Here is a 20,853-nt window from a genome sequence, read left to right as displayed (position 1 = left end):
ATCCCTGTCCTGGTATGCATGGCACCCCTCATCCCTGTCCTGGTATGCATGGCACCCCTAATCCCTATCCTGGCATGCATGGCACCCATCATCCCTATCCTGGCATGCATGGCACCCCTCATCCCTGTCCTGTTATGCATGGTACCCCTCATCCCTGTCCTGGTATGCATTGCACCCCTAATCCCTATCCTGGTATGCATGGCACCCCTAATCCCTATCCTGGTATGCTTGGCACTTCTAATCTCTGTCCTGGTATGCATGGCACCCCTAATCCCTGTCCAAGTATGCATGGTCCCCCTAATCCCCATCATGCTGCACATTAAAAAAAAATAAACACTCCTACTCACCTCTCTTCTCTCCTCCAGCGCTGCGTCCTGTCTGCCTGCACTGATCTCTCCATGTGAGCCGCGCATGAAGTCACTGCCATGCGTGGCTCACAAGGAGAGATTAGCTGCCGGAAGTCACTGCTCCCCACGCCGGGTCTTTGTGCGCGGGGAGCAGTGCCTTCACTCTGCTTCATAGCCGGCACACAGCGGAGTCGCGCTGCGGCTGCTGCCGGCTATCTCCTGTGCCCGCTCATTAAAGGGCATGAATATTCACCCCTCCCCACGCCCATGGACGTGGAGAGAGGTTGAATATTCATGCCCTTTAACAGCGGGCACAGGAGATAGCCGGCAGCAGCAGCAGCCGCAGCGTGGCTACACTGTGTACCGCTATTAAGGAGCAGTGAATATTCATTTTCTTTAGCAGCAGGGTCAGTGTAGGCTGCAGCTGGCGGCTGCTGCCTCCTGTGCCCTGCTCCTCCACCGATACTGCTCCCCCTACACCACACAAAAATATACACCCCCCCCCCAACATTCGGACTATAAGACGCACCCCCCATTATCCTCCAAAATTTTGGAGGAAAAAAGTGCGTCTTATAGTCCGAAAAATACGGTAGTTATTTATTTATTTATTTCTAGATAGTTTTTTTTACAATATATATTTAGATTTGTTTTTTGATCTAATATATATAACATCTAATGTATATTTACATATTCTCGTGTTCAGAGACCCTACAGATACATGTGGACAGTGGTTCTCTAGAGCTCGATGGAGAATGTACTGAAGATCCTGTATTAATAAAAAATGATCAAAGAAAAGATTCTGTTGAGAAAACCATTGTGGTCAAGGTGAGACATCCATTTTAAGATGGTAGTGACGCCCCGATAAACATGGGGGAAATTTTTATTAATGATGGTACAGTCATTTCAGTCCTCATAAAACAACACAAGTTTTTTGCTCAATTAACCCCTTCACTTCCTCTGACGTAAGCGTACGTCAAAAGTAGTGCCCCTGCCTTTGATGTGGGCTCGTATGATCTCTTAAGGGGACTATTAAATTCAGTAAAAAGTAAATAAAAATAAAAAAGTTTTTAAATATATGAAAAAAATACAAAAGTCGCAAAAGTTCAAATCGCTTATCTTTTGTCCCATTAAATCTACAACAATAAAAACATATAAGATACACATATTTGGTATCGCTGTGTTCAGAAAAGTCCAATCTATGAAAATATCAAAAATTCAGTAAATGGTGTAATGAAAACAAAAAAATAAACTCCAGAATTACATATTTTTTGGCCGCCGCAATATTGCAATAAAATGCCAAACGGACGTATCTACGCCAAAATTATATCACTAAAAAGTCAGCTCAGGGCACACCAAATAAGCCCACACCCAGACCCATATCCTGAACAATGAAAACTTTTACGGGTATCGGAAAATGGCCCCAAAAACAAAAAATTTTTTTAACAAATTTCCGAATTCTTTTTCCCCACCTAAATAAAAAAAAAACAACTATACATGTTTGGAATGTACATACTCGTACTGACCTGGAGAATCATATTGCCAGGTCTGTTTTGCCATACATTGATCATAGTAAATAAAATACCCAAAAAACAATTGTGGAATTGTACTTTTTTTTTTTGCAATTTCAATGTACTTGAATTTTTTTTTCCCCTTTTCCAGTACGCTGTATGGTAAAATGAAGGGTGTCATTCAAAAGTACAATTTGTCCCACAAAAAAACAAGCCCTCATACAACTATATGGCCGGAAAAATAAAATAAAAAAAGTTATGACTCTTTAAAGAAGAAAAGATAAAAAAAAAAAAAAAAACGAAAACGGAAAAAATAGAAAATCGCCAGGTAGTGAAGGGATTAATCACAATTAAGCCAACTAATTTATGCTAATTAAAGTAATTAATGTAAGAAAATAATAAAGTGTTTCTAAGTCTTTACAGAACGGACTTCTTACAATATATAGTATTCATTTTGAGCAGCAGTTGTATCAAGGCTCTCATTCACTCAGGGTGAAGATTCGATTTTCTGCCAAGCCCTGCATATAAGTACCAAGACAAGGCCAAGACTGACCCTCTGGTGTTTCGTAGCCTTAGCATTTGTCCTTCCAGTGCCTCCGCACAGTTATGCCCATGCCAAGTCTTATCTCAGACCCTGCAGTAATGCATTATTGTTTTTCTCATCAGCCAAAGGGGTATGAAGAAGAAAAGACACAAACTTTCCTTATACACCCAGAAGGTAACAAAAATACATTTATTAATTATTATTATTATTTACTATTTATTATTTCTTATTCATTTGCTTTGCCAAAGCTTGGCTCAGTGTGTTTTCCTCTATCCTACAACTTTCTTAGAGAATCTTTCAGTAGGATCAGCCCCTCATAAGTAGTCTATAGGAAACTGAATAAAATGATACCTTGATACCTGCGATCTGCTGTCTTACTCAAGAAAAATCCATGTTTTTCTTATATGAAATTGAGCTGTTAAGATCTATGGGCGGGACACAGATCTCCTGGAGTGTGAGACATGTTGATCAGGAGAGCAGACTGTCAGTCATTACATGCCTCACACTGGTAACCCCTCCTTTTATTGTAGATAAGCTCTGGAGGCAGATTCTCAGGGAGATCTATGTCCAACCCATACATCTTAACAGCTTATTTACATATTAAGATAAAAGTGGATTTCTATGAATAAAACATTGTATCAAAGATATCAAGGTATCATTTTACGAAACTTTCTATGACCTGCATGCCCATAATAGACGGTTTAGGTAAGTTGATCCTACTGACAGATTCCCTTTAACACAATTATTTCTATTTTTTTGCGCAGCTACATCCTTACCTTTCCTAGGTTCACTGCCTTTCCTGAAGTTTAAGAGTTTATCCAAAGGATACAAAATATTTTTCAAACGACTCACACTGGTTTAAGAAAAAAAATAACAGAAGTGATACTCATCCTCAATGTTCCCCGTTGCTTCCTTTTGTGAGGGGTGCAGGGTGGTAGTAGTGGCGAGGGATTGCTGTGTATTCTTACCATGAATACTCATAAATAACAGATAATATCCAGTTGGCCTAGGGGCCTGTGTGTAGGGTAAAACACTCTTAGTTTTCTGCGAAGTCTCCATCATCTTCTGGAGTCCAGAGGATGAAGGCAGACAATCACTTTCACACTCTGTTCTTTTCTTTATAAAAAATAGCTTTACTTAGCTCCTTCTGTTCAGTTTTGGTCACAGATACAGTCTTTTTAAGCATCACTGTTAGAGTTTCAGTCCTCTCTTCTGTCCCTTCTTGTTCTATCCTCTCATCCATCCTCAGAGTTAGTACTCCGGGTACCGCAGCTTCTGAGAACATGGCCCTACTGTCCACAGGTATGTCCCCGTCTGTTCTCCCCAAATTGGGAGTAGCGAAGGCTGGCTCCATCAGTCCTTCTGCAGGCCGTAGGCCTCAGACATTTCAGGAAGTCCCCTTAGAATTGTCTGTTTTCTCATTCCCCATGCTGCCTAACTCTTTCTCCTTCCTCCTTCTGTATCTCTGCTGACCTTCAGCCCCCAGGGCCCTGAATTCTTCCTCAGTCTTCCTCAAACGTCCCTCCAGCACAGACTTAAATATTACCAACAACTACAGCTCTGACTGACGCTGACTAAAAAAACCCGTTGCCCTTCACTGGCCCAAAAAACTCCTCCCTTAATTTTCAAATGGACCAATCACCAACCGTCTCCGCTGGTTGCTGGGCAAACTTCTCCCTTCCCCACTTAATTGCAGTCATTACCCTCTAACCACGTGCACTGAACTCCTTATGTCCAAAACTATGCCCTAAATCCCATCCGCCACTAGGCCCACCACTTATTTCAATTCTATCAATTACTAACTAAACACTAAGCAATATCCTACGCTTTCCCTACATGTTATATATTAATAGCGTTATACATTACATTAGGGCCTATGAAACCATGCAAATTCATATATTAATATTATATTATATTATTGTCACAAAATATAGGAAACCCATACACTTGGTAAAAAAAACTGTTTTAAAATAAAGGAGAGGCGTATGACAGCCCCTGTCATATCCTTAGACTTTCCTATGTGTAACCGGTTCCCCGCTGGTCTCCACCTTGTTCTATCTTTAAACACAGAAAACGTTAGGAAATGCTCACTCAGCCAATCACTGTCCGCATCAGTGACCTGTGTCAGCCTGTGATTGGCTGAATGGCCATTTCTTTTGTGTCGAGATTGGATCAGCGGAAACCTGGCAATCATCAGAACAGGAGCTGGAGGGGATTGGAGAGTATCTCTTCTTTTAATTTTGAAGTTGGTCTAAGAAACAGAGAAATAAGACATGACTGACACTTGTCCTTCTTTCTTTTTTTCTTTATTCTATGTGTTTGGTGCTTTTTGTGCTTCTGCTCACCAGTACTAATTGAGGCTCTTAGCAGAATCAGTCTCCTTCTCCCTCTGGCAGCTGACAATATTGTCCCCTTTTATTTTCCCTATAAGTAATGTGAGATCCATAGTAATAAGGATGTATAATGTATTCAATTCAGACTTTGCGCTCCTTTAGAAATCAATGAAACTATAATAATATTTAACAATAAATACTTAATTGGAAACATGCAGGGTTCACACAAGCTGTCAGGTTGAGGATCCTTACAACCCTAACAAAATGTAGAAGAATAAATATTTTTAGCCCTATTACCATGTATTGTAGAGACTTTGCTCCTTTCCTAACACAAAAAGGAGAAGGCTATTCCTATTGGATGTTCTGTAGTTAACAGAGGATCACCATGCAGAGATCCAGCTGTGGGGAGAGTGACTGAGCATGTGCGTCCACCCGCACTCAGCTCAGTAGGTGGTTGTGTACATTACTTTGAACACCAGGTGGTGCCATATTGTACAAGTAAAAGCTAAATACAGTGGGCACGGAAAGTATTCAGACCCCTTTAAATGTTTCACTCTTTGTTTCATTGCAGCCATTTGGTAAATTCTAAAAAATATTTTTTTTTCTCATTAAAGTTCACTCTGCACCCCATTTTGACTGAAAAAAAAAACAGAAATGTAGAAATTTTTGCAAATTTATTAAAAAAGAAAAACTGAAATATCACATGGTCATAAGTAGTGATGAGCGAGCACTAAAATGCTCCGGTGCTCATTGCTCGGGTCGAGCACATTGGAATACTCCGGTGCTCGAACCCGAGCAACGAGCCCACGTCTATGGGAAACTCGATCATTTCTCAGTCGGCTCCCCCCGGCGGTCTGCAGAGGGCCTAAAAATTGCCCAAATCGATGGGAACAGTGCTGGAATGACATGGGAACAGCATAGGGAAGACCCCTGGAAGCATTTCTGACTCCCAGGTCACTGCTGTCAACAACGTTGTCAGAGGAATTACGCCACTATTACAGACTCACAATAAAACATACAAAAACGAAACCAAAATGGAATTTCCTGGGAAATATGTCGAGGAACATCCTTTCCAGGGTAATAACTTGTACATCAAGCAAAATAAATAACCAAAAACAAAAATACTCCTCCACACCTTTGGCTATGTTCACACTTAGCGTTTTTGATGCGTTTTTGCACTTTTGCATTGCTTTCAACCAAGACAAATGCATTCACCGGGAAATGTCATTTTAACATTTTACAACCTCATCAGGTCATGTGGTGTGTGAGATATCTTCAGACACATCCTGTTTCATTTATAAAGGAGGGACTCTGAAAGTCACAAAGCCTATTTTTATAGGGCCATCAGGTGGCCTTTACTATTCTTAAAGGGCCAGCAGTCGGCCCTCACTATTCTTAGAGAGCCATCAGCCGGCTATGTTTTATTGATAGAAAAAAGAGAGGGGTCGCTCACTGGTCTATTCGGGTGCTCTGAAGAAAAAAGTAATCTCAATTGCAAAAAGAACTTCGGCACTCCATACATGAATATATAAGAAATATTGTATATAGACTAATGTCACTTTGAAAAATGAAGGTTTTTTGCGCATAATTTGGCCAATTTATGTGTGCCCATCAACCATGACAAGGTCTCCTTCGTATGATGGGAAACTACTCTACGCTACCACTGGATATGCCACTCTTGGGCTGTAAGCCTGTATGAACAATATGTCTCTGCTTAGGCTTTTAACCAACAATGTATGGGCTGGTAGAGCTAGTTAAAACCACCTGTGACTGAATGGGAGGGACACATGGTCAGAAAAAAGGCTGTCAAACTTCTAATAGTGTGAACACGTACCTGCTGCAATGTTCCAGGAGCGGGATCCCAAAATTGGCCAAATTATGAGCAAAAAACCTTCATTTTTCAAAGTGACATTAGTCTATATACAATATTTCTTATATATTCATGTATGGAGTGCCGAAGTTCTTTTTGCAATTGAGATTACTTTTTTCTTCAGAGCACCCGAATAGACCAGTGAGCAACCCCTCTCTTTTTTCTATTAATCTTTTTTGGGATCCTGCTCCTGGAAGGAGGCCTCCTGAAAACAATGCTCCCATTATTAGGAAGTAGATCTCCCATTGTGTTTGCCTATGCAGTGAATGCTAGGGTTGCCAAAAATTTGGAGGCACTCCAATTCAACTTGGAAGAGATGTGGAGGTCAGAGGGCCTCTTGAAAACAATGTTCCCATTATTAGGAAGTGGGTCTCCCATAGTTTGGCCTATGCAGTGAATGAAAGGGCTGCCAAAAATTGGGAAGCACTCCAATGCCCCTTGGAAGAGACGTGGAGGAGGGTCTCATAAAAAATGTTCCCATTAGAAAGGAGCAGGTCTCCTATACTTGTAATGACGCATGCACAAAGTGTATGGGCTGACAAACATTTACTCCTGGGGGGTATACATGAACATACTGTATAAAAAAATGTTTTACAGGCATCATAAACACCCTTTAAAAAAATGATGTGGGTGTTGCATCACGGACCACTGTCACCCTGGTGATATGGTGGTGGAGGATGAGGATGAGGAAAAGGAGGAGGACAAGAGCAAATAGCCAAAATCAGGAAGCATATACCCATGTGTGGGTGTGAAGAGATGCATGGGAATACACCTCCCAAAAAATACACTGGATTTCAGTTTATGTTACGCTGCTATCATTCGGTGGTGTTGAGAAGTCTGGCCCAATCCAGCCCTTGTTCATTTTTATAAGAGTCAGCCTGTCAGCATTTTCAGTTGTCAGGCGAGTGCGCTTATGAGTTATAATTCCACCAGCGGCACTAAAAACCCGGTCTGATAAAACGCTAGCAGCAGGGCAGGCCAGGACCTCCTAGGCGTAGAGAGCCAGTTAATTCCACGTATCCAGCTTGGATACCCAATAATTATAAGGCACAGAGGAATCACGGAGGACATTGGTACGGTCGGCAAGGTACTCCCTCAGCATCTTCCCAAACTTTTCATTCCTTGTGAGAGTACCCCGCACCTTGGGGCCTGTGCAATGAGAGGGGCTGAGAAAATTCTCCCAGAACTTTGACAGTGTTCCACTGCCTCAGCTGGATTGAAGTTGTGTCTCTCTCATCTGCAGTGTAGAGTTCCAACGCGTGAGGACATCACACACCAGTCTGTGAGCAGGAAGCTGCAAACGCTGCTGAAGCACGGCAGAGGCGGCGGAAGCTGTTGCTGACTATCTAAAATGGGCACACAGGCAGTGTACTTTAACAATCAGATCCAGCAGCTCCGGGTAGGATTTGAGAAACAGCTGAACCACGAAGTTAAGCATATGGGCCAGGCATGGTACGTGTGTTAGCTCGCCTCGCCCCAGAGCCGCCACCAGGTTCCCGCCATTGTCACACACTACCTTGCCTGGCTGTAGGTTCAGCGGTGTGAGCCAAAGATCTGCCTGCTCTTTCAGAGCTGTCCAAAACGCTTCAGCATTGTGCGGTTTGTCACCTAAGCATATTAGCTTCAGCACAGCCTGTTGCCGCTTGGCCGAGGCAGTGCTGCAGTGCTTCCAGCTTGTGATTGATGTGGTCATTTCGGAGATGGAGGCTGAAGAGGAGGAGGAGGCTGAGGAGGATGAGGTGCAGGAGCTGTAGACTGTGGGGGCAACCCTGATTGACCTAGGGCCCGCAATCCTTGGCATCGGGAGGACGTGTTCCGTCCCAAGGTCCGACTGGGTCCCGGCTTCCACTATGTTAACCCAGTGTGCCATCAGCGAGATGTACCGTCCCTGCCCACAAGCACTTGTCCACTTGTCTGTGGTTAGGTGGACTTTCCAGGTAACTGCGTTGTTGAGGGCACGGCTAATGTTTTGGGCCACGTGCTTGTGTAATGCGGGGACGGCACACTAGGAGAAATAGTGGCGGCTGGGGACAGAGTACCGTGGGATGGCCGCCGCCATCAGGTTGCGGAATACTTCCATCTCCACGAGCCTAAAAGGCAACATTTCAAGCACAAGCAGTCGTGAAATGTGGGAATTTAGTACTGTGGCCTGTGGGGCGTTGGCTGCGTATTTGTGCTTGCGTTCCAAGGAATGCGGTATGGACAACTGAACGCTGCGCTGGGAAAAGGACGTGGACGTGCTTCCTGATACTGCTACTTGAGAGTGTGCAACGACAGGTGCAGTGCAGGAGGCATCCTCGCATGCACCATGGACAGGGGATTACCTTGCATGCACAACAGCGGAAGAAGCAGTGGTGCCACCCGCAGACACTGTTCCTGGACCTTGGGGTTCGGCCCACAAAGTCGGGTGCTTTGCTGCCATGTGCCTGATCATGCTTGTGGTGGTCAGGCTGCTAGTTTTGCCACCCCTGCTGATGCTGTCCTGCCAGGTGGTGCAAATGGCCTTTTTGGAGTTATCGGCAGAGTCTTTAAAAAACAACCAGACTTGGGAAGACCTAGCAGTTGTACTGGCAACTTCCTTCGTGTTGGTGTTACGGGGAACGGTTGCCTGCATTCTGTCTGCGGCCACCACACTGCTTCATCCTGCCTGTTGGGGTGTTCTGCCTCCCTCCCCCTGTGTGCTGCTGTCCTCGCTCTGCATGTCCTCCTGCCAGGTTGGGTCAGTTACTATATCATCCACCACCTCGTCTTCCACTTCCACACCCTAGTCCTCCTCCTGACTTTCTGGCAATTGTGTCTCATCATCGTCCACCTCTTCTGACACCTTCCCACTGTCGCCTTCGTGTGACCGTGGCTGCTCAAATATTTGGGCATCGCTACATGCGATCTCCTCTTGTCCTGCTTCAAGTGGACCGGGCAAGAGGCCTGAATCTATAAATGGAAAAGTGAACAGCTTTTTGGAGCGTCCAAGTGTGGGATCAGTGGTCTCCGGGCACTCGGCATGGAGGATCAGGGTGAGGAATATGCAGTCCAGACTTACGGCTATTGAGACTTGATCGTGTGGAAGGCAGGGTGGTGGTTGTGGTAGTGGCAAAGTGACTGGAAGCATTATTCGCTATCCAACCAACAATCTTTTGACACTGCTCTGGGTTCAATAGTGGTGTGCTGCGGTCCCCTAGGAATTAGGACAGGAAGGTCAGGTGAGAAGATGTGGGTGTTTGTTGTGGCACAATTTCAGCTTGCCTACGGCCTCGGCCTCTGCATGCACTATCACGTCCAGTTCCCCATCCCTTGCCACGTGCCTTGCCCATTTTAAATGGAGGACAATATCTTCCACACTCACTACAAAAGGCTGAATTTGATGCAAAAGTTATATGTAATCTGTGTGACGGAGAAACCACAGTTTTAAATACCTGGCCTGTAGGTAACTATTTTGAACAGCAAACTGGTGTTAATTGCTTCACTGACACACTGAAACAAATTTTTAATGGAGGTCAGAAATGGCAGTATTTTCTGAAAACACATATGTGATCCGTGTGACGGAGAAAACACAGTTTTAAATAGATGGATTTTTAGCGCTGCAATATGGAAAGGACCTGACTGTATTCTGCAGTGCCAACAAGCAAATGACGCAGAAAAACGGTGTTCTCTGGCTTGCTTTTTAAGCAAATAATGAGGATTAAGAGCCAAAAAAAATTATTCCTGGCCCCTGAGACCTGGGCCTATTTTGAGAAATATCTAACAGCAGCAACAGACAAAACTGGAATGGAGCCTCTTGTGCTATATGCACTGCAGTATGCTATATACCCTGCCTGCCTATATACACTGCCTGCCTGATATCTCTGCAGATGGATTAGTCCTCAGAAGGACTGTTGTTTTATATGTGTCTCTAATATAGTTTGGTACACCTACACTAACTAGAAACCATTCTCTCCCTAACTCAGCAGCAGCTCTCCCTACACTGTCTGATTCCGGAGGGACTGTGACGCCAGGTCTGATATAGACCGGATGACGCTTTAATTCCAGCCAATCACTGTAATGCCACAACCAACATGGCTACGGCATTACAGTGAGTGGCAGGCAATCCCTGCATGTTCATTGGCTCTGTAAAGAGCGCCAAACATGCAGGGAGGAGACCCGAGCTACCGCCGAGCAACCCTGGAAATAGTCGGCGAGCGTCAAGCATCTCGAGCAGTGAGATGCTCGGGTGAGTACCTAGCAGTGTATTCAGACCCTTTGCTCAGACACTCATATTTAAGTCACATGCTGTCCATTTCCTTGTGATCCTCCTTGAGATGGTTCTACTCCTTCATTGGAGTCCAGCTGTGTTTAATTAAACTGATAGAACTTGATTTGGAAAGGCACACACCTGTCTATATAAGACCTCACAGCTCACAGTGCATGTCAGACCAAATGAGAATCATGAGCTCAAAAGGAACTGCCCAAGGAGCTCAGAGACATAATTGTGGTTTTAGTGTCTGTTTTTTATCAGTCATGATGGGGTGCAGCGTGACCTTTAATAAGAAATAAAATGAACTTTTTAGAATTTACCAAATGGCTGCAATGAAACAAAGAGTGAAAAATGTAAAGGGGTCTGAATATTTTCCGTGCCCACTGTAATTCTTTTAACAGAATGTAAATGAGAAAATAGATTTATTAATTGTACAATGAATATGGTATTTCATGGTGGAACAACCCCTTTAAATTTCTATCTCACCTTGCGACACGACCATAGCTCATGGTGTGGAGTAGTGGTCTCCTACCCATGGCTGTGTAGTCACTACACTAAAACTTAATTATCTAGACTTTCAAGGCTATGTGCACACTGAGTTTTTCGATCATCCTCCAAACCTCAAAGTGGCTCTGGGCACAATGAGTTTTTTGAGGAGTTCTTGGAGTAGAAACTAAGCGGAAACTGAACGGAAGCTCTCCAAATTTTCCTTGAAAATCTCAAAACTCCTCAGAAACTTGGAGTTTCAGCTTCAGAAACTCAGACTCCGTATGCACAGAAAAAATACTCTGTGTACGTAGTCCATCAGATGTGGACTCCCTGGTACCGAAGGCGCTGTGCTTTACACTGCAGTGGGGGAGCTGCAGACCCTTCATTCAGCCGATTAGTGTGGGTTCCAGTACTGGGTCCCTCGGTGATTATACAGGAAAAGTTATTTAAAAGATTGTCCAAGGCTGAGATATTGACTAGCCATTCTTAAGACCATCACCGGTCAGCTAATACCTGGTGCTGCGTCCCTTGAAGTAAGCGGCTTATGGAGCCGGAACACGTCAGCAGCATACACTGACTAGTGGCTATTACCTGGTACTGCAACTCAGCTCCCATTGAGATGAAAGGAGGCTGAGCTGCTGTACTCTCACGTCGTGTGTCGGACCCTCACCGATCTGATATTCTGTGGACAGGTCATAAATATTTCTTTCCAAGAAAATCTCTTTTATCTGTTTCAAATTTTTTCAACTATGTATTCTTTTTCCTGAGAGAGAGAGAGAGAGAGATCCTTTCCAGCACCAAAGTTCGGGTCAATATTGATTTTTATTGGATTTGGGTTCAGGTTCAAGTTCAGGTACAGTTCTGGTTGAACCTGACGAACCTGAACATCGTTCATCCCTACTTCTGTCCAGTGGCCATAGAGCACTCACCAGGATCTGCAGATCAATGCACACAAACTTTTGGGGTAATACATAGAGTTAATGATGTATATGTATAGTATATGATATGACACCATTTTTTATGTATTACTATACACAATTTTACAAGCTGTTAACTTATTTCTTTCCCAGAAAATAAAAAGGAAATTCCTATTACCTTGAATCTCCCAGAGAGACTGGTCCCAGGCTCTGACCGTGCGCACGTCATCATTATGGGTGAGTGATCGTCAGCAGTAAAAATCTCACCTGGGAAATCTTATTATTGGGAAATATTACACTACTGTATATACTAAGGTCAAGTATTGACATCATGTCTTCTAGGTGATCTCATGGCCAATGGTGTATTTAATATGGGCAATATGGTGCATTTGCCTGAAGGATGTGCAGAACAGAACGTAGCGAAGATTTCTCGATATGTTTCCACATTGGAATATCTCGAGACCGTACAAGAACTGACGCCTGAAATAAAAGCCCAAGCCATAGAAGCAATGGTTGATGGTACTTGACTATTAGAATCTAATTAGCTTTTTATTATTATTATTAACCCCTTCCCACCTCCAACCTTTTTTTCTTTTTTAATTTTTCCTGTTGATGTAGCTTGTTTTTTGGCAGTTGTAGCTGTGAGTGACACTGTTGTATTTTACTGACTAATATACTAAAAAAGAACCATAAAAGCAAGTATTTGTGGGGTGGAATGGAGAAAAAAACATATTTTCACCTTTGCTTATTGAGTTTTATTTTTACGCAGCTCATTCTGCAGTAAAGAGGTTGTCCACTGCTTTATCATTGATGACCTTTCCTTAGGATAGGTCATCAATGTCTGAGCAGTTGGGGTCCGACACCTGGCACCCCCGCAGATTAACTGCTCTCGGTGTCAGCGGCGCCGGCAGAAAATGCTCATTGGCGGAGCAGCTCCAACTTCCGATAGTGGCCACTGCAGGGTACTGCACATCCGCCTGTTGATTTGAATAGGAGGCAGATGTGCAGTACCCTGCCGCGGCCACTGTCAAAAGGCTGCCAGCTCCGCAAGTGAGCATTTATGGCCGGCGCCGCTGACACCGATAACAGCTGATCAGCAATGGTGTCGGGTGTCTGACCCCGACCGATCAGACATTGATGACCTATCCTAAGTATAGATCATCAATGCTAAAGTAGTGGACAACCTCTTTAATTTTACTTTGCGGATCAGTACAATTATGGCAAAATCAAATTTAGATTTTTTTCATGTTTTCATAAAAAAAATTTGAAAAAAAATAAAACTTTGGCTTGTGTCGCCATATTTTGACTTTAATAGCATAGGATTGAGCTGAGTGATATCTTGATTTTTTGCACATCCGACTTTAGTTCTTGTTTGTACTATATTTGGGGACATACAACTATTTGATCAGTTTTTATTCCATTTTTTTGGGGGGGGGGAAAGGTAACTAAAAAAGGCATTTTTCATGGCGTTCACTGTTTAGACTTTTATGGACGTTATGATACCAAATATGTTTTTCTTTATGTTTTGTTTGTTTGTTTTTTACAGAATGAAAAAAGGGGTGATTACTTTTTTTTTCAACTATTGGTTACATTTTTGTCCACCTAGGAGACTTATATATTTCTGATCTGCTGATCTTCTGCACATTATTCTGCAATATTTATTTAAAAATATTATATGTATTGAACTTTTATGATCTCCTATGAAGTTAGGGCTATGACAACCCACTGGTACCCTGGAATCACCAAGGTCCGCAGCCTCCATTTAAAATCCGTGCACATGTTCTAGTTTAACTGCCCAGAACTTGCACAAGTGTAGAGGGAGCTGGCGTATGTGCCATGGGTGTCACTCCATCTGCCGATGAACCATGGCACTCTGTTGGGCAGAAAATAATACACTAATCGGGGGAAGGCATAACTTCACCATTAGCAAGATGCCTATCTTGGCGCATATTTGTTAAAAGTATAACTAAAACAGTCAACCCCTTTAAAGGGAGCAGCATAAATGTGTTTATTCAGTAAGCCCCTGTGACTATATATTGTAATATTTCCATAGGCCACCATTCACTAAGCTTTGGCCAAAAATGTTTTCTATTGGCCTCCATTTGGCAATTGTGTATTTGCTTAAAAAGGAATCTGTCACCAGGTTATAGCTACCTGATCTGGCAGCAGCATAATGTAGAGACAGAGACCCTGATTCCAACAATGTGTCACTTACTAGGCTGCTTGCTGTAGTTTTGATAAAATCACTCTTTTGCCAGCAGGAGATTATCACTAGAGGACTACTTGATCTGCTATCATGTAGCCCACCACTGATCGGCAGCTTTCTGCCTATGCACAGTGCACACAGAAACCTGCCAATCAGTGGTATGGGCGCGGTTATACAGAGCTCAGCATTCAGAGAACTGCTAGATCTGCAGCAGATAAAATTGACTTTTGCAAAATGACAGAAGACTGCACTTTCCTATACAAAAGGCCCCTGTAAAGATATATATATATCATGATGTATACGTTTTTTTTACAATCCAGTCTGTGGCCACTGTCGGGTACATATCTACTGAGTGCAGCGGGTACCTACACATACTCACAATATTTTAGTAGATATAATATTGATTTATTCTGCATTAATGACTAATAAAATGCCAATTGTCTTCAGCTTACCAGCAACAGCTGACATACAGAACAGTGTACGGCTTCTATGGCAGTTTTCCAGGTTCTCCACCAAATTTATGGTATGTGTAAAAATATATTAGGCACTTTGTTTCCAATAAGAGTATAGAGCAGTGAGTACTCCCCTCCCCTTCCAGGTACTCCCCTCTACTCCCAGGTACTCGCCTCCCCTCCCAGGTACTCCCCTCTACTCCAAGGTACTCCCCTCCCCTCCCAGGTACTCCCCTCCAAGATACAATTCATTTTCTTGAATTCTGTTAGGTAAGAATAGGCTTTAACTGGAAATAAAATGACGCAGAGAAGATTGAAAGGTAAGAAACCACATAGGGTGAAATTCATAAAAAGTGTCTGGATGAATGTCTCCAACAGTATTTAAAGGGTTTCCTTGTGTCATATTCTATAACAGTGGTCTGTATCTTTGGCCTCTCCAGTCTTCCTTGACGCTATGACGCTATGGCGGATTACTTTAGACATGAGCAGAAAAAAAAGCTAAAGAGCCAAAGCGCTTAACTAGCCACTATGCTCCTTTATGTCAAAGAGGATTTTTACCCCTTTACAGTCTTTAAAGGGGTATCCCGGTACTGCTCTCTTCCGCATCAGCGCTAAGCGGTGCCGATGATGTTACGACCCTACTAGTGTTGAGCGAGTATGAATCATTAACCCTTTCGGCGAGCACGCTCGGGTGCTCGCCAAGTATTTTGGCATGCTCGGCATTTCTTTTACTGTTGCAGCAGCTGCAAGTGTCACGGCTCTTAGACAGCTGTGACACATGCAGGGATTGCCTGGCTAATACTGAGACTTTCTAAAATCAGCTTCCAGTAGGTGCCCCAACTTGCCTGCTATGAGGATAGTCTGCCGCCACTGTTCCTTGCTTGCTAAAAATGTGTCTGCTTCTTCACACACACCTGATGATGAACAGAACTGATTAAGGGTGTCCTTTCTTCTCTCTAGCTCAACCAAGATTAACTATAAAACTCAGAACTAACCACAAGTGCCCATTTACTCCTCCCCAACTATGGGCCGGCCCTACAGTTAACCCCGTTACCCCTAACAGGCAACTGCAGCCTACTTAGGATAAAACACACAAAAATATGCAGGTCACATTAGATATAATGACAGGGCTCTTCAGAGGGGGTGTTAGCCATCTTCTTCACCTTTACACAATCAGTGAGACCCGCACAGATCAGCAGAATGGGGAATTTTTATTCCTGTAAGAATAGAGCGGCAGGTCAGATGCCTGACCGCCGCTCCTTCCATTTCCTATGGGGCTGCCAGAAAAAGCCAAGTGCATCACTCAGCTGTACCACAGGGAATGAAAAAAGAGCAGGTCGCACGTGTGCACTGATGCTCCTCTGTTCTTCAGGAATAAAAGTTTCCCATTCTGCTGATCAATACGTTTTCATCAATCCTGCGAATAGGTGATAATTTCTTATAATCGGGCAATGCCTTTAAGTCCCAATCCCGCAGGAACTGCTCTTCCTGGTAAGTCCTTAGTCCAGTTGGACAGTCCACTTTTGAACACCGTTTACATAAATCCCTTTCCACCCAGAAATCATTGAAAAATCAGATGACAACTATACACACAACATACAGTACAGACCAAACGTTTGGACACACCTTCTCATTTAAAGATTTTTCTGCATTTTCATGACTATGAAAATTGTACATTCACACTGAAGGCATCAAAACTATGAATTAACACATGTGGAATTATATACTTAACAAAAAAGTGTGAAACAACTGAAAATATGTCTTATATTCTAGGTTCTTCAAAGTAGTCACCTTTTGCTTTGATGACTGCTTTGCACACTCTTGGCATTCTCTTGATGAGCTTCAAGAGGTAGTCACCGGAAATGGTTTTCACTTCACAGGTGTGCCCTGTCGGGTTTAATAAGTGGGATTTCTTGCCTTATAAATAGGGTTGGGACCATCAGTTGTGTTGTGTAGAAGTCTGGTGGAAACACAGCTGATAGTCCTACTGAATAGACTGTTAGCTGCTTTTTTCTTGCCATAATACAAATTCTAAGTAAAGAAAAACGAGTGGCCATCATTACTTTAAGAAATGAAGGTCAGCCAGTGTGAAAAATTGGGAAAACTTTGAAAGTGTCCCCAAGTGAAGTTGCAAAAACCATCAAGCGCTACAAAGAAACTGGCTCACATGAGGACCGCCCCAGGAAAGGAAGACCAAGAGTCACCTCTGCTTCTGAGGCTAAGTTTATCCGAGTCACCAGCCTCAGAAATCGCAGGTTAACAGCAGCTCAGATTAGAGACCAGGTCAATGCCACACAGAGTTCTAGCAGCAGACACATCTCTTCAACAACTGTTAAGAGGAGACTTTGTGCAACAGGCCTTCATGGTAAAATAGCTGCTAGGAAACCACTGCTAAGGACAGGCAACAAGCAGAAGAGACTTGTTTGGGCTAAAGAACACAAGGAATGGACATTAGACCAGTGGAAATCTGCTTTGGTCTGATGAGTCCAAATTTGAGATCTTTGGTTCCAACCACAGTGTCTTTAGGCGACGCAGAAAAGGTGAACGGATGGACTCTACATGCCTGGTTCCCACCGTGAAGCATGGAAGAGGAAGTGTGATGGTGTGGGGGTGCTTTACTGGTGACACTGTTGGGGATTTATTCAAAATTGAAGGCATACTGAACCAGCATGGCTACCACAGCATCTTGCAGCGGCATGCTATTCCTTCCGGTTTGCGTTTAGTTGGACCATCATTTATTTTTCAACAGGACAATGACCCCAAACACACCTCCAGGCTGTGTAAGGGCTATTTGACCAAGAAGGAGAGTGATGGGGCGCTACGCCAGATGACCTGGCCTACACAGTCACCAGACCTGAACCCAATCGAGATGGTTTGGGGTGAGCTGGACCGCAGAGTGAAGGCAAAAGGGCCAACAAGTGCTAAGCATCTCTGGGAACTCCTTCAAGATTGTTGGAAAACCATTCCCGGTGACTACCTCTTGAAGCTCATCAAGAGAATGCCAAGAGTGTGCAAAGCAGTCATCAAAGCAAAAGGTGGCTACTTTGAAGAACCTAGAATATAAGACATATTTTCAGTTGTTTCACACTTTTTTGTTAACTATATAATTCCACATGTGTTAATTCATAGTTTTGATGCCTTCAGTGTGAATGCACAATTTTCATAGTCATGAAAATACAGAAAAATCTTTAAATGAGGTGTGTCCAAACTTTTGGTCTGTACTGTATATTCTTTGCTATTGTTAAGTTATTAGTCACGTGTACAGTATTCCATTGAATAGGAAATGTGACTTATCAGTTCTTTCATTTTGTAGGATTACGGCATTAGTGGCCAAGGCTTTTATCAGTGCTAAGGACTGGATGTACATCAATGAGTACCACATTCGGGAGGCTGTGACTTGGATTCAGAGCGCACAGTTACCTGATGGCTGCTTCAGTCATGAGGGCTATCACTTTAACTATGAAATGAAGGTGACATTTTTTTTGGCTTTCAGTGAACCCATGTATCCAACCAAACTATAAAAGGCGTCCTATGATTTTGGAATGTTGGGCATCCATATAGTTTAGCTCATATATTATACAGGTACCAGCTTCGCCATACTATACTACACTTACTACACTACAATTGCTCCTATCTTTATTAGTTACAGTTTACACAAGCCTTACTTGTGGTGATAACCTAAATGCCAGGCTAGCCGCACATATGCTTAGAGTGTTTGAAACTCTCCTACAGATGAAAAAAAGAGTTCCCTATAACACGTGCCAAGGGCCCATTCTTTTGGAAGATATAGGTCACAACAGTGGAACTCACATCTTTATATCTTGTGAGTGTGCCATAAAAGTAAAAGATATAAATACTTTTTTTTAATGAGACAAGGCCTTACAGGTAAGGGCATCATATATTCTAGGGGGGCAGGGGGGGAGTAAAACTAGGAGAGTCACTTATATAGAAGAATCTGGGTGTACTTGTAGATCACACACTAAATAATAGCATTCAATGTCAGTCAGCAGCTCCTAAGGGCAGCAGGATATTGTTGTGTAATCTAATCAGGTACATGCAGTTCAGTTCTGGGCACCAGATCATAGAAAGGATGCTCTGGAGCTAAAAATGGTCCGAATAAGAGACACAAAACTAATAAGGAGCTTGGAGGATTTTAGTTATGAGGAAAAATTTTAAAAATTCCACTTATTTAGTCTTGAGAAGATTAATTTGTACAAGTACATAAATAGCATATGCAAAAAGTTTGGTCAAACACTATTTCATGTAAAAAAAAACCCTCAAAAGACAAACTTCTCTCCCTCCATGTGGAGATAGAAAGGTTCACTCTCTAGAGGAGGCAAGTCTTCTATTACCATGAGAATCTGTGGAATATTCTAGCTCAAGAGCTGATCATAGCAGGAACCATCGATGGCTTCAAAAAGGTTTAGATGCTATTTTTTTAGAAGAAAATAACATACATTTTTATATAAATGTGAAAAATTATTTTCATAATGTTTAGGCCAGTGGGTCGACAACTGGAATCAAAGAAGGAAAAGTAGACTGTATCATTCATTGTGATTGTGCATGTGCCACTTCACTTTGTCCTTTTATATCCCTCAGTTGAATTTGTTGGACATTTGTCTTTTTTTTCAATCATATTAACTATGAAACTATTTAATTCTTTCTTTCCAAATCTTATGGAAAAAGTTACGTTATGTAAGATAGCCCAAACTTGTTTTCTCATTTTAGGCAGACAATAACGTTGCTCGTACTGCATACATCCTAATCTCCCTCCTGGAACATCCGGGGACGTACACGGTAAGTTGTTATATACTTGAAGAAACAAGTTTGTTGTTGTAAAATGTTATGTGATGCAATGTGAACTGTGATGTATTGTGTGACTTGTGATGTATGTTAAATTTATTAGCAATACTGATAGTGTGTGTAGTTGGACCATAGGGACAGTTAGAGTTAATGGTTGGGACTAGCCCAGAGTTGGAGTAGCTGAGTTGCAGAGAAAGTAACAATTTCCTGTCAGTGCCTGGAGTGCATAGCAAGCGGACCTAAAGGTCCAAGGTGAGCAGTGCCGCATTTTGGGGTGTCCCTAAGTGAGAGGAGACTGAATTATAGGGATAGCGAGATCTGGAGCAGAAGTGACTAAGAGAAAGAGTGATCTACGGGATACGGGTCTTGGAAGAGGATGCCTAGCAGAAAAGCACAGACTTTATAGCTCGCAAGGTAATGGGTGTAATGCACACGCCCGGACTGGCTGGCGTGTGCGTGTTTATGTAGTGATTCCACTGTGCAATGAACCGGAGAGTGCCTGGAGGGGCGTAACTAAGTATCTGCCCGATCCGACCAAGGTCACATGACGGCATACGACGCCAGTGCACCAGGGAGGAACCGAGCAGAGGAACCAGGGTCTACTCCAGGTCAGACTCCGGATACGGCTGTTGACCCACACCGGGGAATACAGGAACAGGCAGACTAGAGCGCAGGCTGGGTAGGGTCCAGTACAGACTGGGAGACTAATTCGAAACCGCAGACGCGGTGGACAGGGCAGAGCAAAGCGAAAACCGCAGACGCGGTGGACAGAGCTGAGCAAAGCGAAAACCGCAGACGCGGTGGACAGAGCTGAGCAAAGCGAAAACCGCAGATGCGGTGGACAGAGCTGAGCAAAGTGAAAACCGCAGACGCGGTGGACAGAGCTGAGCAAAGCGAAAACCGCAGACGCGGTGGACAGAGCTGAGCAAAGCGAAAACAGCAGACGCGGTGGACAGAGCTGAGCAAAGCGAAAACCGCAGACGCGGTGGACAGAGCTGAGCAAAGCGAAAACCGCAGACGCGGTGGACAGAGCTGAGCAAAGTGAAAACCGCAGACGCGGTGGACAGAGCTGAGCAAAGCGAAAACCGCAGACGCGGTGGACAGAGCTGAGCAAAGCAAAAACAGCAGACGCGGTGGACAGAGCTGAGCAAAG

General features: G+C 43.4%; 1 protein-coding gene across 1 annotated transcript in view; it reads left to right on the top strand.

Annotated features, from left to right (window-relative positions):
- The window catches only part of LOC141273387 (alpha-1-macroglobulin-like), a 352,694-nt gene that overhangs the window by 294,409 nt on the left and 37,432 nt on the right, over positions 1–20,853 (top strand). Inside the window, exons 21-27 of the mRNA XM_073685148.1 lie at positions 1,051–1,172; positions 2,522–2,573; positions 12,393–12,476; positions 12,582–12,758; positions 14,893–14,968; positions 18,211–18,367; positions 19,626–19,694. Coding sequence (XP_073541249.1) covers positions 1,051–1,172; positions 2,522–2,573; positions 12,393–12,476; positions 12,582–12,758; positions 14,893–14,968; positions 18,211–18,367; positions 19,626–19,694 — 737 coding nt within the window. The remainder of the gene's footprint in view (positions 1–1,050; positions 1,173–2,521; positions 2,574–12,392; positions 12,477–12,581; positions 12,759–14,892; positions 14,969–18,210; positions 18,368–19,625; positions 19,695–20,853) is intronic.

The sequence above is a fragment of the Phyllobates terribilis genome, unplaced genomic scaffold (genome assembly GCF_046119375.1).
Source record: "Phyllobates terribilis strain yellow unplaced genomic scaffold, ASM4611937v1 Scaffold_5__5_contigs__length_657084704, whole genome shotgun sequence".
NCBI classification, from domain to species: Eukaryota; Metazoa; Chordata; class Amphibia; order Anura; family Dendrobatidae; genus Phyllobates; species Phyllobates terribilis.
Note: the sequence above shows the minus strand (reverse complement) of the source record. Positions and strands in the feature narration are given on the sequence as shown.